General features: G+C 44.6%; 1 protein-coding gene across 1 annotated transcript in view; it reads right to left on the bottom strand.

The window, feature by feature from the left end:
* The window catches only part of LOC115456822 (zinc finger protein 510-like), a 93,030-nt gene extending 68,075 nt beyond the window's left edge, over nucleotides 1-24,955 (bottom strand). Inside the window, exon 1 of the mRNA XM_030186139.1 lies at nucleotides 24,726-24,955. Coding sequence (XP_030041999.1) covers nucleotides 24,726-24,749 — 24 coding nt within the window. The 5' untranslated portion in view covers nucleotides 24,750-24,955. The remainder of the gene's footprint in view (nucleotides 1-24,725) is intronic.
* Nucleotides 24,956-27,076: the final 2,121 nt, after the last annotated feature.

The following is a 27,076-nucleotide window of genomic DNA, read 5'->3' on the forward strand; positions in this document are numbered from 1 at the left end:
CTCCGCTTCCTGCAATCTAGCCGCATGGGTAGTAATGTATTCCTTTATTTCATCCATGCCCTCGTTTAATTTTGCCAGCTTGTCATCTAATAGTTGCAACATATATTTCAGGGAAATTTGCACCATTTCTTCGTGAACCAGTGTCGGGGTCTGTGGCTGCATCGGCGGGGATATCGGGTTCGCTGTACTCGATGGGCTCAGCTACGCCATTTTTGTTTTCAACACGCTGCCCTTCTCTTTCCCTGTTTTTGCCGATCTGATTGGCATTCCGCTCCCCCTCCAGCCGATCTGGACACTGATCGCTACCTCCTGCTTTCCTGTTCTGGCCAATACCTTTTCCACCCCATTTAGGGTGCTGTAGATACCATCAAAAAGGGGAATTGAGGCACAGGGGAAGGGAGCTAAGCTTACAGACGTCCGATCAGCCCTTCAGCATCATGTGATCCCCCCAAACGTATAGGACTTCTGATTGTCTTACCGCTTATAAAATCTGCTGTAATCTTTATCACCAGAAGGTTAGATCAGCCAAGAGGTCATATTACATTTCCTTGATAACCAAGGCAACTAACTATCTTCATATGATAAAAGGACCCTTGCTCACTGCTCTCCATCTTCTGATGAGCTTGCTTAATTTTTGTTACTAAGGTAGGGTTATCAGATGGCTCCTGGTCATAGAGGACAGAAAGAGCTAGTTTGGGTTTTACTTCCCTTTTGATCTTGTGAATTGCAGATTTTGGGACCTCTGGTAATGTACTTTGCTGATTTCTCTCTTTCTTAAGTAATAGGATCTTTACTGTTTCTTCTCTTCCATCATTCTCCTCTGTCAATTATTTCTTCTGTCCACTGAAAATAAACAGTGCTGAACTGAAAACTGGCTATTTTGGGGCCTTCCGGGGGCAGTCAGTGGTTAACTGACCAGGTTAACCGTACAAACACGATCACAAAAAAATCTTATTTATTCCAAGATGCTTTGGGGAAATAACTCAGTTGGCTGTGCTTGCCCTTCTCCTATGCTGTTGGCTGGTCTCCCAGTGGAGGCCAGGTGGCCTGTACTGGACACGGACTGTGGGTTGTGAGATGTGTGATGATGTTATAAGATGTGTTAGGTCATGACTGGATCTCTTGTATGTTACATAAGTACATAAGTAGTGCCATACTGGGAAAGACCAAAGGTCCATCTAGCCCAGCATCCTGTCACCGACAGTGGCCAATCCAGGTCAAGGGCACCTGGCACGCTCCCCAAACGTAAAAACATTCCAGACAAGTTATACCTAGAAATGCGGAATTTTTCCAAGTCCATTTAATAGCGGTCTATGGACTTGTCCTTTAGGAATCTATCTAACCCCTTTTTAAACTCCGTCAAGCTAACCGCCCACTCCGTCAAGCTCTTGTTCTTTTTTCTTTCCTATCTGATTTTTAGTGTTCCTTTCCTAATTTGTTTTTATTGTATTGTACACCTTCAGAAGGTCATTCCTGTGGGCGGTATCAAATTTTTAATAAACTTGAAACTTTATGTGGTGCACCACAGCCAGTTAAGTGCTGAATATCGCACTTAACCAGCTATGCATTAACCGGCTCTGGAAACCTGGAAATTCAATGCCGGGGCCCAGACATGGCTGCAAAATACCGACTGCCACCAGCTGAATATCGAGCCTGGAGAGTTGATTTTTTAAAAATGTATATGCTGCTCAATCTGCCATCCTCAGTGGCTTACAACACAATATACACAATCTATTAAAAATTATAAATCACATACAAACATAAAACCACAGAATTAACTAGCTGTCAGATCCAAAATCATAAACATGTCAACATCATAGTTCCCTCACCATCGAGAGGCCATTTAGAAGGATGAGCTACTCTGCTGAATCTGACAGCTGGTTGATTCTGTGGTCCTAAGTGACCTGTATGTGTGTGGTTGGTTAGCTATTGCAAGGTCCCAGATTTTGGCTGATTCTCAGTAGAGATGGAGACAGCTTCAGCCCTCCCTCTCTCCTGTTTGTTCATGTAAAGCATTGCTATTTGATTCTCCATCTGAATTAGTACAACGTGCAAAGGAAGTAAAGGAACACTAACAGAGCATAGAAGATTGCCCCTAGTTCTAGGTGGTTAGCATGAAATGTTGCTTCAAAATTTGGACCACATTCCCTGCAAACTCCCAACCTTCGATCAAGGAATCCGTAGAGAGAACTGATGCTTCCATGATGCAAAAGGTACACCCATTGTTAGGATGGGCTTGTGCATCCATCACTGTAACACAAGATGCAGCGAGGCAGGTGGGTGTAATATAGAGGAAAGAAGTTGGGAATATTGATTCCAGTGAGATTTGAGAGCCACCTGAGGATGCTGCATTTTCAGACGAGCTAAAGAGTCAATGTGAACAGTTGCAGCTTTGTGCCCCAGCATGACTTTTGGCCATGACGTTTGGTGATGATGTAAGGTACAACAACATGGACAACACCAAATACAGACTCAGCAGTCTACCACAATAAAAAAAAAAAAAAAAAAAACCTAGCACATACAAACTTATATGCATATTGATAACCTAGTTATATAATGTAAGGAGGAAAAAGACCTCAGAACTTGTCCAGCCTTAAAGTACATTGGTTCCATGCCTGTACGAAGTACCAATTTCAAGGGTCATTAAAAAAAAGCGATGAAGCTGCAGTGTGGTAAATTTAAAACGAATCTGAGGAAATATTTCTTCACTCTATGCGTAGTTAAACTCTGGAATTCGCTGCCGGAAAAAGTGGTTAAGGTGGTTAACTTAGCAGACTTCAAAAAAAGGTTGGATGGTTTCCTGGAGGAAAAGGCCATAAAATGTTACTGAATGGACAAGGGAATAATACACTATTTCTAGGATGGGCGGGACAAATTGCTTGGTCTTTTGGCCTCTGTCGGTGACAGGGTACTGGGCTCTATGGACCCTTGGTCTGTCCCAGCATGGCGATGCTTATGTACTTATCATTTCTATAGTGTTACTAGATGTGTGCAGCGGTGTACACTAAACGTGTAAGCGACAGTCTGCTTGACAGAGCTTACAATTTAATCAAGACAGACAAACAGGACAAATAAGGGATAAGAGAATTACTTACACACATAGGTACTAGATAGGTTAATAGGAGTTAGGAGTTAAAAGCAGCCTCAAAACGGTGGGCTTTTAGCCTAGATTTCTGTTTTACTATGTGTATCATTCAATATTTCTATGTAAATTATTAATATGAACACCACCTCTCTATATTTATATATCTATTTTATTTAACTGAAACATGGGTAAAGAAAACACCCAATAGTGGCCATCGTTATTTCCCAGTTGGCAAGAGGTCATATGTGTGCACTCAGTGCAAAGAGCTCCTAGCTCTAAGAGAAAAAGTCTGATTTCTTGAGGTTAAAGCAGCAGACCTCAAGGACCTCAGGCAGACAGATATATACAGGGACATAGTAGAGAAGTCTGGCATGGGTGCCTGGTTCAAATCTCATTGCTGCTCCTTGTGGTCTTGGGCAAGTCACTTAACTCTCCATTGCCTCAGGTACAAAATTAGACTGTAAGCCCCCTGGGATAGGGAAATACCTAAGGTAACTAAATGTAACTCATCTTGACCTACTACTGAAAAAGGTGTGAGAATAGAAATGATATTGGATTTCTGTCAGGTACTTAGTGACCTGGATTGGACACTGTTAGAAGCAGTATATTGGGCTAGATGGCACACTGGCAGTAGCGTACCAAGGGTGGGGCAGTGGGGGTGGTCTGCCCCAGGTGCAGGCAGCAAGGGGGTGCGCAGAGCAGGCACACAACTGTCGGCTCTGCCGATCCCCTGCCCCCTCTGACGTTACTTCCTGTTCTGGGGCAGGGGACCGGCAGACCAACAGCCACGCACCTGCTCCATGCACCCCCTTGGTGGGAGGCAAGGAGGTTAGAGGACAGGTAGGGGGAGGTGCACCTTGGGGGAGGGGGGTTGACATGCGGGAAGGGAGGAGTGACGTACCCGGGGAGGGAGTGACACACTGGGGAGAGGAGTGATGCACTCGGGGAGGGGGGAGTGATGCACCGGGGGGAGGCATAGCATAAACCCACCCCGGGTAGCAAACAAGCTAGGAATACCTCTGGCCATTGGTCTGACCCTGTATGGCTATTCTTATGTTCTTATGTCTCTGTACTGCCTTGGAATAAGGAGGTCACCTAAAAGGAGAGCATCAGCTTGGGTGAAGCAGGAAGTGATCCTGTAGGGACAAAGCATGTAACACCACAATCAAGCACTGTTCTACATTGTGAACTTGACTTTTCACAGACTTAGGTCATGTCAGTTTCCATGCAGAGGCTTGTTCCTGTAATAGGCTTCAAGCACACTGCTGACACATCAAGGCTAACAGAGGTAAAACAACTGTTCACAACAGCTTTTGTTTACTGTGCTGGGGACCTTCATGGACAAGGAGAAAACATCCAAGGCATCAAGAGCCGGGTCCTTAGGCCCCCAAAGACACAACACTGGCAAACCCCAGACACAGTCTTTGGTCATAATGACACTTCAATTTCTGAGGAAAAGATATAAAAAGGATACAAAGTAAACAATGGGGGTTGTTCTGGCGGTTATCTGGGGCAGTTAACGCAAGAGCTGCTATCAGCCTGCCCGAGCCAGCCACATGCTAAAGATTCATTAAATATATGTGGCCCCCTGCCTGCATGCTCACCTGCCTGGTAGAGCTACCATCTGTTGACTAGCCTGAGTTCTCTGCTGCTGCCTTGCCTGATCGTGAGGTGAAACCAACTTGCCAGCCTCTGTTTTCAGACCCTGACGTCCTACAGATTCAGTATTCGTGAGTGTTATCATCTGTGAAGAGTAAGGGGGCTGTCCTGTCCTGGGTAGGCCACTAGAGGGCGCTGTTTCCATAGAAATGGGGGAAAGGCCCGGGGTAAGTTACTAGAGGGAGCCAGCAGGGGAATGTCCAGGTCATGTCATTACTGAGGAGTCCCCTAAGATAAGGAAAGGACAGATGGAGGTGGTTAGGACCAGGGAGAGTCCTGGGGGTGGAAACAGGTGGAAGTTGTTATGGGCTGGGTCCTGCCTGGAATTAGGGGGAAGAGCCTAAAGGGGTGAATAAGCTAGTCAACCACCTTATACCTACCTGAGTTGTAAAAGGAGAGAGAGGAGAGAGGAGCTGGAGACCTGGCAGCTGATGAAAGAAGATTCCCTTGAGGTACTGGCTGAGCTCTAGAGACTTTTGTGTTTTAGTCTGTTGTGGATAGAACTGTGTAGTAAGACCAATGAACTAGCAGCCAGGGGCTGGAGGACAGAGCTGTATACTCCTTGTGAGGGGAAAACATCTTGTCCAGGACAGAAGGCTGTTAGCACTGAGCCCAGGTGCCTGTGTGTGTGGGAGGCTCAGTGGGAAGACCTGTGAAAGTGTTTAAGCTGGAAGAAGTGTGCCCAGGGGGCTGGAATAATGAGCTGCCTGGTGAATGTGCTGTGGTGGACTTGTGTAATTTGCATCTAATCTGCATATTTCATACAAGCTAAAGAAAGACAGGTTGCAGTTCCGGAGGTGTACGGAGAGGAAGCACAGGAAGGCCTGAGGAGTGACCCAGGAACAGAGGGTGCACCCCAGAAGAGCCAGCAGCAGTTGGAGGGTAGAAGGAACAGGTCACCCTGAGTTGAAAAGGGACCCAGGCGCCTGAAGGTTGGTGTGTTCGGGGTGCTGGGAAGAGACCGGATGGAGTCCTGCTCAGGAGCCACAGGCCAGTGGGGCCTGCTGGAGAGCGGGAGGAGAAGCCTCATCTTTACACATCCTTCAGGTTGAACTGCTTTCTTCTTAGTGCTTGGGGTGTCAGGTGTCCTATAAGTTTTAGGACTAGGCTAGTGTGCGTCATCTTTGCTTTGACAGGTACATGAAATTATTGTCCCACCATTCTGGTGGATAATTCTGTATAAGTATTTGCTGCCATTATCTTTTCTAATACCTAAGCCTTGAGTCCATTCCTCTCAGTGTTTATAATTTGGACTTTTCTGAATCTGGATTGTGTGAGTAGGAAGTGTGTGATGTAATCCCAGAGTGTTAGAATTACCATTATTTGTCATATTTATACTTCCCTCTCATTGCCGGCCCTCTAATGGACCAGATGGTATTCATCCCAAAGTACTGATGAATTGAAAAATGAACTGGTGGAAATATTGTTAGTAATATGTAATTTATCTTTCAAAAAGAGCGTGGTACCAGAAGATTGGAGGGTGGCCAATGTAACACCGATATTTAAAAAAGGTTCAAGAGGTCACGTGATCGCTATGATCGGGAGCAGCAGCAGCTGAGGCTAGCTCCTGAGATCTCCCTCTTGATCAGCTAATATTTGGCATACTTGACTACTGATTCCCCCCAGATCATTGTGGGAAGAGAAGAAGACAGAGAGGACATTATTTTAAGACGAAAGGCTGATACTATGGCTTCGAAACCGCCACGTAAAGAGCGGGACAAGCAGAAAGGGATAGAACCTAAAATGGCGGACACAAGCATGGCCGCGAGTCCTCAGAGATTCGACATGTGGACGGCGGACTTCGTGGCGGAGATAAAAGCGGCGGTTGAGGAGGCGTTGGACTCTAGATTGCGGCGGCTAATGGATAGAACAAAGGAGGCACATGAGAGACTTGATAATGTCTGCTTGGAGCTAGATGCTGGCCTGCATTGAACGTCAGCATTAGAAACACAGACTATGGCGGAAGAGCAGGAGGACCTGAGAAAGCAGGTGCTCGATCTAGAAAGCAAACTAGACGATTTAGAAAATCGTTCACGCCGCAACAATTCGCGTTTGGTTGGATTACCTGAATCTGCTGGTGGTACGGATTTGGTGAAGTTTTTGGAGTCATGGCTGCCAGCGGCACTGCACTTGGAGGACCGCATGACGCACTTTCACATTGAGAGGGCCCACAGATTAGGTCCCAAGAACGGGGTGAGAGAGAAGCCCAGAGTGGTGATTTTCAGAATCTTGAATTATTTGCATAAGCAGCTGATTCTTCGCATGGTTCGAGAAGGGACGACGCTTCAGCATCAAAACACTAAGGTACTGTGTTTCCAAGACTATTCTTTACAAGTGCAGCAACAAAGGAAGGCTTTCACACCGGCGTGCACTTTGCTGATTGCATGCCATATGCGCTTTGCATTATTGTACCCAGCAAAATGTAGGATTACTCATGAGAGCCAAACACACTTATTTACTAAAGCTGGAGATGCTCTTGCTTTCCTGGAGTCTCTGACAAAATCGACCTCCTCCTCCTCCTCGGAGTCAGTACCCTGAATCCTTGGACTAATGGGGCCAGGAATGGTTGCTGGAATTACAATCTGAAGACTAGACAGATTAAATCATCTTCTATAGGATGACTCTGGTTAAAGATTTGCATACATCTTGAAGTCTTACTGACTATTGATCACAATACGGGGATTATTTAAGTCAGAGAACTATATCCTTTGGGTAATACAAATCTATATTTCTTATTAATGACTAGGCATAATGGTCTTATAGACTAAATCGAGCTCATCTGTATTAATCTAGAATCTATGTAATAATGACTATGGTAACCGGACATGAATAGCTTGATAGAATATATGTATATATGTTGGCTTTACTAAGCTAAGTTCTCTGACCTCAAGCTACTAGTGAAAGCATAATGTTTAAGCGGGTGACTTAAGGACAGAAGGAAAAGAGTGCGTGGATTACACAAGACTTTATGGATGCAAGAAGACTGTGGAGGAGGGATGGCTGGTGAAGACTGTGGAGGAGGGATGGCTGGTTAGATTGAATGAGTGACATTATGTGGTGATGATGATGTATGGTAATGGGAGCTGTATAGTAGCTGATATTATAGCTGGGATGGAGGGGGAGGCGATCCATATGTGACTGTTCCATGGGGGGGGGGTAGCTACGGATAGAAGAGGGGTTTGGTTGTGGGATGTGCGGGTGGGGGCAGGATACATGGGGACTCTTGCATAGGAAGGAATAAATGGAATAGGACACTTCCTTTGTTATGGATGGCTGGTTAGAATGAATGAGTGACAGGCTGGTGGCGTTATAGCAGTGGGGATGGCAATTTAGACAGGGTATGCTGGAGGCTGGGACAACGTACCTAGATTGTATGGGGAATTGATTTGCCTTATAGGTCCTACATAGGGGCTGTCACATGAGAGATTGGAAAGTGTACTCTTGGAATGTGGGAGGCATATCATCTACTACTACTACTTAACACTTCTAAAGCGCTACTAGGGTTACACAGCGCTGTACAATTTAACAAAGAAGGACAGTCCCTGCTCAGAGGAGCTTACAATCTAAAGGACAAAATGTGCAGTCAATCAAATTGGGGCAGTCTAGATATCCTGAATAGAGGTATATTGGTGGTTAGATGCCGAAGGCGACATTGAAGAGGTGGGTTTTGAGCAAGGATTTGAAGATGGGCAGGGAGGGGGCTTGGCGTATGGGCTCAGGAAGTTTATTCCAAGCATAGGGAGAGGCGAGGCAGAAAGGGCAGAGCCTGGAGTTGGTGGTGATGGAGAAGGGTACTGAGAGGAGGGATTTGTCCTGTGAGCGGAGGTTTCGGGAAGGAGCGTAAGGGGAGATAAGGGTAGAGAGGTAATGAGGGGCTGCAGATTGAGTGCATTTGTAGGTTAGTAGGAGAAGCTTGAACTGTATGCGTTGCCTGATCGGAAGCCATAAAAAGAAAAAAAAATTTGCAAAGCCTTCATCGTAAAGGAGTTGCCATTGCTATGATTCAAGAGACTCATCTTTCTGCAGTGGAACGTCGTAAATTACAAACCTGGTGGGTTGGGGACTTTATTGAAGCTCCAGCTAGAGGGAAAAAAGCTGGCGTTGTAATATTTCACAAAAGTCTGCATATTGAGAAGTTATCGTTGGAGACAGATCCAGAGGGCCGTTACATTATAGCCCATTTGGTGATTGATGGGTTTTCTTGTGTTTTGTGTAATATTTACGCTCCCAATAACTGTGATAAAAAAAATTTTGGAACATTATTCACAAAATTCAAAAGCTAGCTGGACTGCCGGTTATCATGGGAGGAGATTTTAATGTAGTGGCGGATCCGAATTTAGATAAATCACATTCCCTAGGGGGTCTTAGTTATGATGGTACAAAAGGGATTTCATTGTTGTGTGAGACGTTAGAACTCTTGGATGTTTGGAGGGTGTTATGCTCGAATGAAAGGGATTACACGCATTTATCACGAGTTCATCAAACCCAATCTCACATAGATTACCTGTTGATAAGTGAGAGGCTCTTTACTAGAACTTGCTCGGCTACCATTGACCCCACTGCGATATCGGATCATGCCCCAATCTGGGTTGCATTGAGGGGGGAGCACAATGGGACGCCGTTTTGGCGTTGGGCCTTTCCTTTGGGCTTACATCAGGATAGAGAGTTCATGGAGTATATTAGACATAAGTGGAATGACTTCAAGAGTTTAATGACCAGTATAGTGATGACATTGTTTTATATTGGGAAACAGCTAAGGCTGTCCTTAGAGGCGATATTATTGCTTATAGCGTCTTAAAGAGAAAACGGAGCTTCAGCTGGAAAAACAAGTGCTTACTTGTCTGCAACAATATGGTCGAAAATCATCTGCTGAAGCTCGAGATCGCTATTTAGCCGCACAAAGTTCCCTTAATGAGTTGATACATCAAAGAGCCAAAACATCGGCCATATATTATCAATATCAGATTTATAAACATGGGAATAAGGCAGGGAAGATGTTGGCAAGGTTGGTATGCCATAGTCAGGGACCAAGAAAGGTGTTGACCCTTCGGGCTGATTCTGGGCGGCTGATTCACTATGATAGAGATATTGTTCAGACTTTTAAGTCATATTATCAACAGTTATATCAGGAGGACACCAGTCAGGAATTGGAGCCGGATGTCTATTTGCATAGCCTAGATCTACCCAAGCTTTCGGGGGCTCAGGTGGCAACACTGAATGTTCCAATAGATCTAGAGGAAGTGCAGAGGGTCGTAAGCAACAGCGTGCTGTATAAGGCCCCAGGGCCCAATGGGTATAGAGCTGAGTTCTACAAAATAATGCTTCCAGATATTCAACACGTTTTGGTTCAATTATTAAACATGTTTATAGAGAATCAGCAGCTGCCTGACACTTTAAGCATAGCGGAGATAGTAATTTTTCCAAAACCGGGAAGGGATCCAACTCTCCCGGAATCTTATAGACCAATATCGCTGATCAGGTATGAGGCGAAACTTTTGGCTGGCATTCTGGCTAATTGCTTAGCGCGTGTCTTGCCCTTGGTGATAGCTGAACCTCAGGTGGGCTTTATTCATGGGAAACAAGTGATAAAGAATATTTGTACTATTTTGGCCTCGCTGGAGCAAATACAGAAGACGTGAACTCCCACGTTTTTAATTAGTTTCGACACTGAGAAAACGTTTGATAGGGTTCGATGGGAATTCTTGTTTGCAGTATTGCGGGCATATGGTATTGAAGATTTCTTTGCTCAAGCTATTCGGACACTGTATAACAATCCAACTGCATGCGTAATGGTTAATGGACATGTTTCGGACTCCTTTCCTATCCTCAGGGGAACTCGGCAAGGATGCCTGTTATCTCCGCTATTATTTGCCATCACACTGGATCCCTTGATTAGGGAGATCATAAATAATCAAGATATACATGGAGTTCAATTGGGAACTTATGAGTTTAAGGTGTTGGCATTCGCTGATGACCTGCTAGTACATGTGTCTCTCCCTGATCGGTCTCTGCCGGTACTTTTAGAAAGTTTTTCTGAATATGGTTCATTCTCTGGCTTTTGACTTAATATGCATAAATCAGAAGGATTACCAACATTTCCGGAGGTACGCACTCATTGGAAGGGCCCGTTCCCGTTAAAATGAGCTGCAGAACATTTTCGCTATTTGGGCATTTTATTAACTAGCAACATGAAGAATTTATATAGGCTAAACATTGATCAGATAATGCATGACACACGAAAACAGCTCACTTTGGCATAATTTACCGTTGTCCTTAAGTGGAAGAATCAGCTTATACTGCATGATTATATTTCCTAGGTGGCTGTATTTGCTACGACATCTGCCTCTTTGCCGTCAACAGAAGGATCTTCGACGGTTTCGACGAATGTTAACCTATTATTGTTGGGGCGGTAAAAAAGCTAAATGTCCTTTCGAAAGATTGTATGGCCCTTGGAGGGAGGGGGGATTTGGATTGCCCAACTTACGAATATATAATTTGGCATGTTTGTTGAGACATTTAGCAGAATGGGTGCTTGGCATGGAAAACTATACGAATTGGTCACTAGAATTATTTTTTACCAAAACATCTGCATTATTTGATGCAGGTTCCGCAGTTGAGATTGTCACCTGAGTTGAAGAAACATGTTCTTTTGCAGCCAATGCGTTATGTTTGGAATTTCTTATTAATAGCATTGCATCAAAATCCTTATTGTACGGATTTCCTTTCACTGGTGGAGAATTCAGATTTTGAACCAGGGCGGGAGAAAGGAATATTTAACAAGTGGGCACTACAAGGCATATTTTATGTAGCAGATGTATTGAAGGAGGATGGCACTAGGCAGGCGTTTGAAATTATAAAGGAGCATTTCCTGCCACATCCATTAAATTTATTTGCGTACTCACAGGTGACACATTATGTCAAATCTATTCTTTGATGTTGCTCCCGAGGGGTTTATAGTATATTAGAGGAATTTTTTCGACCAATGACTCAGCCTGGCATCTCGGTAGCCAATCTTCATAAGGCTTTAATGCAAATTATTCCTCCTAAAGACTTTACAGAGTTGGCACTTAAGCGGTATTTAGATTGTAAATGTTCCATTCCTGGGGGGAATTTCTACATCTCATTCAACAGATCCCGAAGTATGTACATAGTACTCATTATAAGGAATGTCAATTTAGGATAATTATGAGAGCTTATATATCTCCCAGGCAGGAACATTATGCGGGATGCAGAGATACTAAGGAACGTACTAAATGTGGGGATCCCGCTGCTACATTGGCTTATGCTCTCTGGTTTTATCCAGCTTTTCATAGATTTTGGTCGCAGTTAATTCAATATTGGAAGCGTTTATTGCACAGCATGTGGTTAGACTCTGGAACTCATTGCTGGAGAAGGTAGTGACGGCAGCTGGCCTTGCTGAGTTTAAAGGGGGTCTGGACAGATTCCTGAAGGAAAAGTCTATTGATCGTTATTAAATTTTGGGGTTTTGCCAGGTTCTTGGGGCCTGGATTGGCCGCTGTCGGAGATGGAGTGCTGGGCTTGATTGACCTTTGGTCTTTTCCCAGCGTGGCAGTGCTTATGTACTTATGTACAAACCAATTATAGCCACACCAAAGACAATTATTTTAGGTTGGGTGGGACAAGGTGTTACACTCGTCCAGAAAGAGCGTCTATTTGTCTATAAAGCAGCTGTAGTAGGGAAAAAATGCATCTTGCAGTGTTGGACTCAAGAAGCAGCTCCCAGTTTTGGGGCTTGGAAGAATGCATTTCATAGTCTATTACTTATGGAAACAAGAGATCCAGGGCAGACCCCAAAACGAAAAAGAAATTCTGGTCTGTTTGGGAGCCATATATTATGGCGCTGTCTCCGAGGATACGTAGTCTTCTCCTGAATCAAATTTCACTATAAAATATTGGGAAGATGATAATTATTCTCATGTGTCAGATTGGAAGGTGGTCCTTAGGTGGTGCTAGCCACAGTGTATGGTATAATCTGTTGTTGTTAAGGGGGGCACTAATTTTGGAAGCTCTGATTAAAGAATAAGTGGGACCCCCTATGTATAAGAGAGGCTACTGTTTTTTTGTGTTATAGGGTTGGGTTTAGGAGGAGGGGAGGGAAGGGGGGTGGGGGCGGATGGGAAGTTGGAGGGTTAGGGGGGAAGATATCAAGGGCACTGGTTATAGTCTTATGAATGGATTTGGAGGTTACTTAAATTTGGGACCTGGAGTAGCCAAGTCTAGTCTTGTTACAATTTCTGATATAGTATTTTCATAACTGTGTTCGTAATGTTATGAGGTGTTCTATGTTTCATATTCTGACAATGTAACATCCTTTTCTTGTCATCCATAAAAAGTACTTACCATAAAGGTTACATTGAAGGGAGGGTCAATAGTCTGGGTGGGGAGGGGAGAAAATTTGAAAAAACTTTGATGATGTAATGTATTATCCTGCTTAAGTTTGATGGGTTTTTGATGCTCAATCTGTTGCATATTGAAATTTTTGGATCTGTTTTGGCTTGCTGGATCATCAATAAAAATTTGTTTCAATAAAAAAAGTTCAAGAGAGGATCCGGGAAATTATAGACCAGTGAGCCTGACGTTGGTGCCGGACAAAAAGGTAGAGACTATTATAAAGAACAACATTACAGAGCATATTCAAAAGCATGGATTAATGAAACAAAGTCAGCATGGATTTAGTGAAGGGAAATCTTGCCTCACCAATCTACTACATTTCTTTGAAAGGGTGAACAAACATGTGGATAAAAGTGAGCTGGTTGATATTGTGTATTTGGATTTTCAAAAGGCGTTTGACAAAGTACTTCATAAAGACCCAGAGGAAATTGGAGAGTCATGGGATAGGAGGTAGTGTCCTATTGTGGATTAAAAACTGGTTAAAAGATAGAAAACAGAGAGTAGGGTTAAATGGTCAGTATTCTCAGTGGAGAAGTGACGTTCCTCAGGGGTCTGTGTTGGGACCGCTGCTTTTTAACATATTTAAAAATGACTTGTAGATGTGAGTAACTAGTGATACCTCACAAAGTTATTCAATCGCAAGAGGATTGTGAAAAATTACAAGAGGACCTTACGAGACTGGGCGTCCAAATGGCAGATGACGTTTAATGTAAGTGCAAAGTGATGCATGTGGGAAGGAGGAACCCAAATTACAGCTACATAATGCAAGGTTCCATGTTAGGAGTCACAGAAAGGGATCTAGGTGTCATCACTGATGATACATTGAAACCTTCTGCTCAGTGTGCTGCGGCAGCTAAGAAAGCAAGTAGAATGTTAGGTATTATTAGGAAAGGAATGGAAAACAAAAATGAGGATATTATAATGCCTTTGTATCGCTCCATGGTGTGACCGTACCTCGAATATTATGTTCAATTCTGGTCACCGCATCTGAAAAAAGATATAGTGGAATTAGAAAAGGTGCAGAGAAGGGCAACGAAAATAATAAAGGGGATGGGACGACTTCCCTATGAGGAAAGGCTAAAGCGGTTAGGGCTCTTCAGCTTGGAGAAAAGACGGCTGAGGGGAGATATGATAGAGGTTTATAAAATAATGAGTGGAATGGAACAAGTAGACGTGAAGTGTCTGTTTACTCTTTCCATAAAATACTAGGACTAGGGGTTATGTAATGAAGCTACAAAGTAGTAAATTTAAAACAAATCGGAGAAATTATTTCGTCACTCAACGTGTCATTAAACTCTGGAATTCGTTGTCAGAGAATGTGGTAAAGGCGGTTAGCTTAGAGGGTTTAAAAAAGGTTTGGATAAATTACCTTATATGAAAGCATGGGAGCGTGATTTGAATTGTGAAATGAGTGTGAAGGAATGGGAAAGGGTATGCCTAGAGGTGAAAAAGGCATCTGTATGTGTACTAATAAAGGAAAAGGCCTACAAAGTTTTAAGCAGATGGTACTACACACCGGATAGGTTAAAACGAATGTATGCTACTGCTTCAGACCGTTGTTGGCGACGTGAAGAAGATCTAGGTAGTTTTTTACATGTGTGGTGGTCTTGTACTCTTGTATGCTCTTTTTGGGAAGAAATAATTATGTGCTTGACCTCTATTTTGGATACACAGTTTCCTGCAGAACCGAAGTGGTGTTTGTTGGGGTGGGGAAATAAAAGGGGCAAGAAATGGCAGAAGCGGCTGAAAAGACTGTTTGTCAGCCGCAAAGCTGGAAATAGCAGCCCACTGGAAACAGAGAGTGGGCCCTACGATCTCGGAGTGGAAAACGAGGCTCCGAAATATAGTGGGACTTGAGCAACTGACTGACAGAAGGAGGGGTAGATTCGACCCTGGTGCGGAGGAGTGGACACACTTAGAACGTTTATGGACCACTGCTACTAATGCTCAGAGTATTCAGCCTTAAAGAGAAGGAGGAGGGGAGAAAATTCTTTATGTTTTCAATTGGTTATATTGCAGTTCACTCTATTTGTATCCATTGCACAGCAGTTAGCTGATTATGTGTATGTTATTAGGAACGATGTGACTAAATAAAAATATTTTTCAAACAAAAAAAACAAGGTTTGGACGGCTTCCTAAAGGAAAAGTCCATAGACCATTATTAAAATGGACTTGGGGAAAATCCACTGCTTATTTCTGGGATAAGCAGCATAAAATGTTTTGTACTTTTCTGGGATCTTGCCAGGTATTTGTGACCTGGATTGGCCACTGTTGGAAACAGGATGCTGGGCCCGATGAACCCTTGGTCTTTCCCAGTATGGCAATACTTATGTACTTATGAGGCACAGTTATTGTGTTTAGTCCTCACAATCTTGTAGCCCGGACCTGCCTTCCAGGGGATGCAATATACTCTTCTACTGAGGAAGTGTCTCCAAGGGCTTCTGCCCAGGAGGGAAGGGCTAGGATGGCTGTTTAATTGGACATTTATTAGGCATGTACGGAACTTTGTAAGTCTAAGTGCTTTGAAAATGAGCCCCAAAGTATCTAAGTATTTATTATTATTATTTATTTACCGCCTTTTTGAAATAATTTACTCAAGGGGGTCTTTTACTAAGGCGCGCTAGCAATTTTAGCGTGCGCTAAACGTTAGCGACATCCATATATTCCTAATCAGACATTAACGCGTGTGTTGTGAGTATAATATTCAGAAGACTCGTATGTACATATATACAAGCATATATGCCAATTTTTCACCTAAGTGCCATTCTGTAAATACATGCTTATCTTATCTAGTGGTTAGAGCACCAGTCTTGCCATCCAGAGGTGCCCGGTTCAAATCCCACTGGTGCTCCTTGTGATCTTGGGCAAGTCACTTCACCCTCCATTGCCTCAGGTACAAAATTAGATTGTGAGCCCTCCAGGGACAGGGACATACCCCCATGTACCTGAATGTAGCTCACCTTGAGCTACTACTGAAAAAGGTGCGAGCAAAATCCAAATAAGTAAATAATAAAAACACTAGCGCACCTTAGTAAGAGTCCCTCAAGGTGGTGTACAGTAAGAATAAATCAAACAAAAGCAATAGACAATTAGAGTAGTAAAAATATTCAAACAACAATACAAAGTATGGTATAGTATACTACTTACAATATCAACACAATACATACTAGAACTTTTGACAGCATAGGGTATAAGCAAATAAGGAGCATATAGATAGGTAAGAGTAAGAGGAGTTAGAAAATAAGGTGACCAATTTAAAAAAAGTTGCACATGAGGTCAGAGAGATGATAAAATGCTACTACTACTTGACATTTCTAGAGCGCTACTAGGGTTACGCAGCGCTGTACAGTTTAACAAAAAAGGACAGTCCCTGCTCAAAGGAGCTTACAATCCAACGCTATCTCTTCTAGGGTAGAAGTGGATAAACGTCCTGTTGCAGTAAGTGCAGCCCATTAAAATTATAAAAAAGGGTGGGTATATAGAACAAAATTAGTTAAACAAAAATAAATTATAACATCAAAATCATTACATAATAAGATACAAAAAGGGGGGGGGGGGCAAAAGTGACAAGACCACATTAGCGGTGCCGTAACGAGGTAGAGAGTTACTCTGCTTATACCTGTCCTTCAAGAACAGATGTTGGATTGAGTGGATGGTTATGCAGTTTTGAACAGGTATGTTTTGAGCAAAAAATTAAGTCTAATAAAATGATAGTTCTGAATGGAGGTCAAGGGGAAGGGAATTCTACAGCATGGGAGCATCAACACAAACATGAAGAATGAGCAAGGTGTGAGCGGATCTGTAGAAAAGAAGGAATTACTAAGAGAAGCTGGTTAACAGAGGGAGAGTACAAGCCAGAAGCATGAAAAAGGATGGCATGCCAGAATGCAAAATATGATAGGCTAGTATGAAGATTACTCTTATCAATAGTCCTATAGTAGATAGGCAGCCAGTGTTCTTTTATAAGGAGTTCATGTCCTGTTTCTAGTGGTGAGCCCTTAGGTTCCCTAAGGCCCCGCGAGGCCTCAGAGGACAGCCGAGCACCCCAAATCTTCACCCACGGCGGCCGCCGTTCACCAAGGGTTGAGCCCCCAGCTGCAGGCAGCCAGCAGGACTGCTGGAACCGCGGGGTGACGGCTGACCTGGCTGGTTGTCAGTAACGCAGTCTCTAAAGGGTAGCTAGCAAGGGCGGCTAGCACTCCGAAAGGATAAGTAGCACCGTCTCTGAATGGTGGCTAGCAAGGGCGGCCAGCAAGTAGCACAGTCTCTGAATGATGGCTAGCAAGGGCGGCCAGCAAGTAGCACAGTCTCTGAATGATGGCTAGCAAGGGCGGCCAGCTAGTAGCACAGTCTCTGAATGATGGCTAGCAAGGGCGGCCAGCAAGTAGCACAGTCTCTGAATGATGGCTAGCAAGGGCGACTAGCAAGTAGCACAGTCTCTGAATGATGGCTAGCAAGGGCGGCCAGCAAGTAGCACAGTCTCTGAATGATGGCTAGCAAGGGCGGCCAGCAAGTAGCACAGTCTCTGAATGATGGCTAGCAAGGGCGGCCAGCAAGTAGCACAGTCTCTGAATGATGGCTAGCAAGGGCGGCCAGCTAGTAGCACAGTCTCTGAATGGTGGCTAGCAAGGGCGGCCAGCAAGTAGCACAGTCTCTGAATGGTGGCTAGCAAGGGCGGCTAGCAAGTAGCACAGTCTCTGAATGATGGCTAGCAAGGGCGGCCAGCAAGTAGCACAGTCTCTGAATGATGGCTAGCAAGGGCAGCCAGCTAGTAGCACAGTCTCTGAATGGTGGCTAGCAAGGGCGGCCAGCAAGTAGCACAGTCTCTGAATGATGGCTAGCAAGGGCGGCTAGCAAGTAGCACAGTCTCTGAATGATGGCTAGCAAGGGCGGCCAGCAAGTAGCACAGTCTCTGAATGATGGCTAGCAAGGGCGGCCAGCTAGTAGCACAGTCTCTGAATGATGGCTAGCAAGGGCGGCCAGCAAGTAGCACAGTCTCTGAATGATGGCTAGCAAGGGCGGCCAGCTAGTAGCACAGTCTCTGAATGGTGGCTAGCAAGGGCGGCCAGCAAGTAGCACAGTCTCTGAATGATGGCTAGCAAGGGCGGCTAGCAAGTAGCACAGTCTCTGAATGATGGCTAGCAAGGGCGGCCAGCAAGTAGCACAGTCTCTGAATGGTGGCTAGCAAGGGCGGCCAGCAAGTAGCACAGTCTCTGAATGATGGCTAGCAAGGGCGGCTAGCAAGTAGCACAGTCTCTGAATGATGGCTAGCAAGGGCGGCCAGCAAGTAGCACAGTCTCTGAATGGTGGCTAGCAAGGGCGGCTAGCAAGTAGCACAGTCTCTGAATGGTGGCTAGCAAGGGCGGCCAGCAAGTAGCACAGTCTCTGAATGATGGCTAGCAAGGGCGGCTAGCAAGTAGCACAGTCTCTGAATGATGGCTAGCAAGGGCGGCCAGCAAGTAGCACAGTCTCTGAATGGTGGCTAGCAAGGGCGGCTAGCAAGTAGCACAGTCTCTGAATGATGGCTAGCAAGGGCGGCCAGCTAGTAGCACAGTCTCTGAATGGTGGCTAGCAAGGGCGGCCAGCAAGTAGCACAGTCTCTGAATGGTGGCTAGCAAGGGCGGCTAGCAAGTAGCACAGTCTCTGAATGATGGCTAGCAAGGGCGGCCAGCAAGTAGCACAGTCTCTGAATGGTGGCTAGCAAGGGCGGCCAGCAAGTAGCACAGTCTCTGAATGGTGGCTAGCAAGGGCGGCTAGCAAGTAGCACAGTCTCTGAATGATGGCTAGCAAGGGCGGCCAGCAAGTAGCACAGTCTCTGAATGATGGCTAGCAAGGGCGGCCAGCAAGTAGCACAGTCTCTGAATGATGGCTAGCAAGGGCGGCCAGCTAGTAGCACAGTCTCTGAATGATGGCTAGCAAGGGCGGCCAGCAAGTAGCACAGTCTCTGAATGATGGCTAGCAAGGGCGGCCAGCTAGTAGCACAGTCTCTGAATGATGGCTAGCAAGGGCGGCTAGCAAGTAGCACAGTCTCTGAATGATGGCTAGCAAGGGCGGCCAGCAAGTAGCACAGTCTCTGAATGATGGCTAGCAAGGGCGGCCAGCAAGTAGCACAGTCTCTGAATGATGGCTAGCAAGGGCGGCCAGCTAGTAGCACAGTCTCTGAATGATGGCTAGCAAGGGCGGCCAGCAAGTAGCACAGTCTCTGAATGGTGGCTAGCAAGGGCGACTAGCAAGTAGCACAGTCTCTGAATGGTGGCTAGCAAGGGCGGCTAGCAAGTAGCACAGTCTCTGAATGGTGGCTAGCACTCCGAGAAAACCACTGTGCCGGCTTCAGCATACACGAAAACGGAAGCAGTTGAGTTCTCCTGTCCTCCGGTTTAAATGTCGCGCCGTTCCGCCCCCTCCCCGGGAGAGGAACCAACCAACCCGGCCCCAGGAGGCGATGGAGCCTCAGGATTGGCCGGCCCGCCCTCCAGGCGGAGTTTTAGGCCCGGCGCGCCAATCCAGCGTGAGGTGGGTGGAGCCTCCGCGCTGGTCCGCCCCGGGAGGCGTCGACGCCGGCGCCGCCATCTTGGCTGGCGCAACGCTCCGCTCTCCGAGGCCGGCGCTCGCTCCAGCGGGTCGCCAGCCCGACCCGCGGCAGCGCCGGCCTCTCCGGAGGTCCAGCCCCGCAGCCCCGGGCGCCGCGAGGGCCGCCGACCATCGCCCCCCACAACAGGAGCGCAGGTAGGACCAGGGAACGGGACAGTTCAGAAGCACTGTCGTACTTTGTAGCACCATAAATTAATCTGACAACGGTATTTTGGATCACCTGTAATCTACGAAGTTGGTATTGTGGAAGACCGTGAAGACATGAATTAATGCAAAAAGCCAGCAAAGATTTAGCCAAGGGAAATCTTGTCTCACCAATATGTTTAGCTTTCTTTTCTTTTTTTTTTAATTCAGAAATGTTAGAATAATTACAAGAAAAATGCAAGAAAATTACCTCAGGAAAAAAAAAAAAAACAATACATATCTCAAAGCATACTAGTCCACATCATGGAAATTGCAAATGCATAAATAAATTTAATTTAAAAAAATATATCTAACAAAAGACAAATTCAAAGACACTGCAGCAGAGGCAAATATTAATAAAACCCTCTACGTAAAACCTGCCATTAACTAGAAGGAACAGTACTAAGACCTTCCTTTGAAATTATATTATTTTCCAAGTGTGGAGGGTCCAAAAATATATATATGCCGTACATGCCCCGAGAACAGCTTTCCAAACCTCAGCCAGCTAGACACACCTCGAGGAACCAAGAGTATCCTGGGGAAGTTACCATACGACATAAGGGAGAAGTGGTCAGTAGTTGGCACACGTTACAAGGAAGAGAATCAGGGGAAATATCCCCCTTTCAACATTTTCGCAAAGTTCATAAGAGACATAGCCAAAAGGAGAAACGATCCATGGTTCATGGTTGAGCCATGTGAATCAAGCCAATCCTTGGAAGGGAAAACAGCCAAACTAGGCCGAAGACCCATATCTGTGCACAAGACAGGAGTGTCGCCCACAACGTCTACACCGGCTGACCCCTCTCTCACCACGGAGAATGTAGAGGATCCCAAAGAACCATGCCCTATACATGGGATGCCCCACCCACTCAGAAAGTGCCGAGAGTTCTTAAGGAAACCGTATGCCCGCGCTTTCCCACACATGGCAGGCTCAATGCGACTTACATAGTAACAATATAAAGAATTACAAAGTCGTAAGAAGTTCTGTTCCAGAGAGCCCAAAACTACCAATAAAGTTGCTCTCAAGAAACGTCATCAGATCTAGACTATCTGGAGATTTCAGCGTACCAAATTCTCCTTCCTCGTTACCCCTACGAATATTCGTAAGCAAATAATATAACTGCTTAATCTCAAAGGCCTCCAGTCTAAGCTGCAAAACATCCTTTAAAAATAGCAGATAAGTAATAGGTCACCGGGAAATTCAAGTCTCAAATTAGAAGCACAAGAGGCATTGTCCAAGGCCTCTAACTGTAAATATAAAAGCAAATAATCTTTGGTTGAAGCAGCAATAGCAGATTGTCCCAAAAGTACGTTAAGACTCCATTTTATCCACAGTTTTCTCAACAGACAAAAGTCTAGATTTGTAATCGGTCAATTTAAGTGAAGCTTCTTTAGTAAACTTACTGTATAAAGACAAATTCTTTTGCAAATTTTTGTCCATAAAAAGAATTGCTTCAAATATATCCTTTAAAGAAACTTCTCGCTTACCAACTACTACTACTACTACTTATCATTTCTATAGCGCTACTAGACGTACGCAGCATATACTGCATATACTGAAGACTGCAAAGATTTGTAAGAGCTCATTACTGGAACAGGTACCAAACATTGTGGCTGCTTTAAAAATCTGGACTCACCGTCCTTGAAAGGAGGAGGAGGAATAGCCAAGGGCTACACGTCTCCTGAAACCAACATCAAGCCCTTTACTCTGGGGACTTGTTCAAGTGCCGTGTGAGTCAGCTGAGTGGGTCTTTACTGTCTTTATAAGAGCATCCCTTCTGCTGGATGCAGCCACATGGCCGTGGGCGCGTGACCAGAGGGGCAGGTCCCGCCACTTTGGAGTCTTAAGGAGTGTGAAGCGTATCATTCTGCTCCGCTCATGGGGAAGCATAAAGGACGTGTGAAGAAGGACCCGGCTACTGTCATTGTGAAGGGACCCATAGATTTTTACCTTTAAACAGCAACGACCCCATTATCATCAGAAGCTCTGTGTGACTCTCCTCTCCCAGATGTTTTCCTTTTGTCAGGGGACAGACCCCACCTCCGCAAACCATTCAACCGCAGTTGGAAAATGCCAGAGTACTACTACTACTACTACTATTTAGCATTTCTATAGCGCTACAAAGCATACGCAGCGCTGCACAAACATAGAAGAAAGACAGTCCCTGCTCAAAGAGCTTACAATCTAATAGACAAAAAATAAATAAAGTAAGCAGATCAAATCAATTAATGTGAACGGGAAGGAAGAGAGGAGGGTAGGTGGAGGCGAGTGGTTACGAGTCAAAAGCAATGTTAAAGAGGTGGGCTTTCAGTCTAGATTTAAAGGTGGCCAGGGATGGGGCAAGACGTAGGGGCTCAGGAAGTTTATTCCAGGCGTAGGGTGCAGCGAGACAAAAGGCGCGAAGTCTGGAGTTGGCAGTAGTGGAGAAGGGAACAGATAAGAAGGATTTATCCATGGAGCGGAGTACACGGGAAGGGGTGTAGGGATGGACGAGTGTGGAGAGATACTGGGGAGCAGCAGAGTGAGTACATTTATAGGTTAGTAGAAGAAGTTTGAACAGGATGTGAAAACGGATAGGGAGCCAGTGAAGGGTCTTGAGGAGAGGGGTAGTATGAGTAAAGCGACCCTGGCGGAAGATGAGACGGGCAGCAGAGTTTTGAACTGACTGGAGAGGGGAGAGGTGACTAAGTGGGAGGCCAGCAAGAAGCAGATTGCAGTAGTCTAAACGAGAGGTGACAAGGGTGTGGATGAGGGTTTTGGTAGAGTGCTCGGAAAGAAAGGGGCGGATTTTACGGATGTTGTAAAGAAAGAAACGACAGGTCTTGGCAATCTGCTGGATATGAGCAGAGAAGGAGAGAGAAGAGTCAAAGATGACCCGAAGGTTTCGAGCTGAGGAGACAGGGAGAATGAGAGAGCCATCAACAGAAATAGAAAACGGGGGGAGCGGGGAGGTGGGTTTGGGGGGGGAAATGAGAAGCACTAATATTTTTATGAAAGAGTGAATAAGCATGTGGATAAATGTGAGCCTGTTAATATTGTGTATCTGGATGAACAACTCCTGAGGAAATTAAAAAGTCATGGGATAAGAGGAAATATTGCCTCTTACTGTGGATTAAAAATTGGTTAAAGTTTGCATAGCTGTATGATGTTAAGATCCACATCAGGACACACCACCCAGGAAAAGGATCTAGGTGTCATCAATGATACACTAAACTGCTTTGCTCAGTGTACAGTTGCAGCCAAGAAAGCAAAAAACTTAGGAATCATTAGGAAAGGACAGGAGAATAAAATAGAGAATATTATAATGCCTTTGTACTGCTGTATGCTGAGACTGCACCTCGAATACTGTGCGCAATTCTGGTCCCTGCATCTCAAAAAATATATAACTGAAATAGAAATGGTACAGCGAGGGGCGACGAAAATGATACAGAGGATGGAACAAACTGGCCGTCCTAAATGATGCAGCCACAAGGGAGACACGGGGCACAAAAATTGCTTCCTGTCCATTGTCCCCTGCGGTGGCCATGGTGCAGTGGGTGGGATGGGTTGGGTGGAATGGGGTAGGATGAGGGCACTTGGAGGGGTGCCACACAAGACACAACACTGGTTCAGGACACTCCTGGAAAGGACTCCCCTCTATAAGGAAAGACTAAAGATGGTAGGGCTCTTCAACCTGGAGAAGAGATAGTTGAGGGGAGATATGAGGTCTATAAAATACTGAGTGGAGTGGAATATGTAGACATGAATCGCCTGTTTACTCTTTCCAAAAGTACAAGGACTATGGGGCATGCAATGAAGTCACTAAATAGTAGAATAACATGGGGACAAAGTTTGTCCCCATCGCCACACTGTCCCCACAAACTCCATCCCCAACCTGTCCCTGCAACAGTACAAAATCTAAATTGTACAAAAAGTGAGCAATTGTCTTTTATCAGAAATGATGGAACTATTGCGGTGGAGTCTGAGTTTGCGGAGACAAGTTTTGTCCATATGTCATTCTCTACCAAGTAGTACATTTAGAACAAATTAGGAGAAATATGTCTTCACTCAATGTGTAATTAAGCTATGGAATTCATTGCCAGAAAATGTGATAACAGCAGTTAGCATAACAGAATTCAAAAAAAGTTTGGCCAAGTTCTTGAAAGACTAATTCATAAACCACTATTAAGGTGGACTTCAAGAAAATCCACTGGGATAAGCAGCATGTAATCTATTTCACTCTTTGGGATTCTGCCAGGTACTTGTGACCTGGATTGGCCACTGTTGGAAAACAGGATACTGGGCTTGATGGACCTTCGATCTGTCACAGTATTGCAACGCTTAAGAAGTTATGTAAACAGGCATAAATCCTCACTAACGCTGACCACAGAAGAACAAGCTAACCTTTTACTCCTCCCCAGATGTGACGCGAAATTCCTGGCATTAAAAAAAAAAAAACCCTGCATGCAGCCTTCGAGTTTTCCTGCACTTCTTTACATCTGGGTTTAATAGCCATTACTTTTATTAGATAGGATTTAACTGAGCAGTGCGCGAGCCTTTTCACACACTTGGAGGCATATTTTCAAAGCACTTAGCCTTCCAAAGTTCCATAGGTTTCTATGGAACTTTGGAAGGCTAAGTGCTTTGAAAATATGCCTCTTAGCTTGTGCATAAAATTGTCTCTCGAACATAAGGTGTCCATGCAAAGCCAACCATACTTTATGACATCAGCTCATAAAATGGACACACATGAATGGAGAAGGGAAAGTTGGAAGAGCAGCACAGGGAAGGGTTGGCCACAGAAGACTTTCTCACCTGATCAAACACCAGGGCAGACATTTCCCTGCTGTTTTCCCTCTGAACTCTCTGCAGCTGCTGGAATGGATTCAGGCTGGAGACTTGATCAGGAAGCTGAGGGTCTCAGACAAAGTCCCTCCTCTCCCTCTCTGCAGATCAGGAGCCGATCCTTGCAAGGATTTACAGTCCTGGGGACGGCAGAAAGTTTCTGCTTTTCTTCTCTGCTCTTTGCAGCCCAGCAGACACTAGAGAGGAAGGAAGGAGGAAGAGAAAGCTGCAGAGCATGCGCATTGCGCAGAACTCCCTCGCTGAGGTTACGCTTGGAAAAAATCCCACCTCCTTAAGGTGGATCTGTAGAGACCTCAGACACAGGCAGAGTGCACTGGGCAGGCGGAGCAAGTCAGGGGGGGGGGCTGGTTTGCGTCTGTGGATACGGAGTTCTTCTGTTTTGAAGAACAAGTCCATTAAAAATAGCAAATGCGTGACAGCGGCTAAGGGGGGTGGGGGACTAGAATCAGGTGATGACTTCAAGCTATTTCATAACCCTGGGAGACTCACCATGCAATATTAAATGTGTGTCTTCTTAGTGTTATATTTTGGGCAATTCACTGGAATAATGTTGTGCAAACCACTACATGAAATTACATGAATATGTAACATTTACATTACAAAGCAATCACTGCACAGGGAAAATACCTATAGAATACTCAGGCTGTATTTTTCCTCTAATAGCTCTCCCATCTTAAACCTTGGATTTTATTCTCACTGTGCAGTAAGGGGGTAGTTATCTATACAGTGTGTAAAATTGGGCACTGGGATGAAGCTAACAAATGTGTGCACATTTTTATTGAATAACAAGCCAATCAGCGTTGATAATTGGCATCCTAACAAGCAATTATTTGTGCTAATTAGTGTTAATTAAAACATAGACATGTCAATTTAGGCACAGGATCAGAGTGAGTCTAAAATGGGGGTGTGGAAATGGGAGGGTCATGGGTAGTTCGGGGTGTTCTGAGAATTTACATGCATAATTTATAGAATAAGGAGGACGCACGTATAATTTAAGCATGATGATTTGCACCTCGTTTTAGTTGGTGCAAATGGCTGCACCTAAAGTTAGGTGCGATTCCTGGCCATAAGCACTAATTCTATAAACCAAACCTAACTAGGTGTGGCTTATAGAATACCGAGGAAAGGGGGCATAGGCGTAGACTGGGGGGGGCGAGGGGGGGCAGTGCCCCCCCAAACGAAATGAAACGACTTATGACTTTTATTTAATTTTCACCCGAAGTCGCAGTAAAAGCACCAACAAGCAGACAGGCTCGACTCCATCCTTCACTTCTCTGCCCTCTCTGCGTCCCGTCCCGCCTTCCTCTGACGTCATTTCCTTTCGGGCGGGCGGGACGTTGAGAGGGCAGAGAAGTGAAGGATGGAGTCGAGCCTACCTGTTTGTCGGTGCTTTTACTGACTGACTAGTTCGCCGCTGCAACCCTTGTCCGTAGTGGAAGTGAAGTGACTGAGCCTGAGCGTCCTGAGTCCAGAGAAGGAAGAAGACATCATTTGGTAAATCTCATTTTTTCCACTCCCCCGCGCAGCTGTCGCCATTCACTCAAAACAAAGCAAGCAAACCTGTAAGGAATTTGTTTTCATTGTGCAGCATAATAGAGTACAGGCTTATAGTGTTATTTTTTATTGATCTTCCCTGGATTTTTTTTTCTATCACAGCTCTTTTTTCCTTCCTCCATATTAGCATATTCATTTGCATATGTATATATGCAAATGATATGCTAATATGCTCCGCCCATTCTTTCCCCCCCCCCCCCAAATGAAACAGTCAAACTACGCCTATGAAAGGGGGAGTAGGAGGAGTAGGCTCTTGAACAACACTAGTAGGCGACGTAGATTAGGAACAATCTCTTTATTTAAATATACACTCGACTCAACACAGCCGTGTTTCGGCGCTACAGACGCCTTCTTCAGGAGTCTATGAAATAAAACCAAACAATGGTAATATAACAAACATGCAGAACAAAAGTAAAATAAGTGTAGAACGTTAAATGTGTGATAAACATAAATTCCATGTAGAATTCAAAAATTAATAAAAACACTTTTTATAAAATAATTTTTTGTAAAAAAATTATTATTAGTATTGCAGAAATGCTATAATATATATACACATATACATATATATACATAGATACATATATATATATACACATATACATATACGTACATATACATACACATACATATAAAATCCATACATGTAAAAATACATATACTCAAACATACATGCATATATAGTTTTCAAATATATAATAAATACTTAAATTATTAAATTATTAAAAAATATTAGATTATATATAACA

Source organism: Microcaecilia unicolor, chromosome 13, assembly GCF_901765095.1.
Source record: "Microcaecilia unicolor chromosome 13, aMicUni1.1, whole genome shotgun sequence".
Taxonomy (NCBI): domain Eukaryota; kingdom Metazoa; phylum Chordata; class Amphibia; order Gymnophiona; family Siphonopidae; genus Microcaecilia; species Microcaecilia unicolor.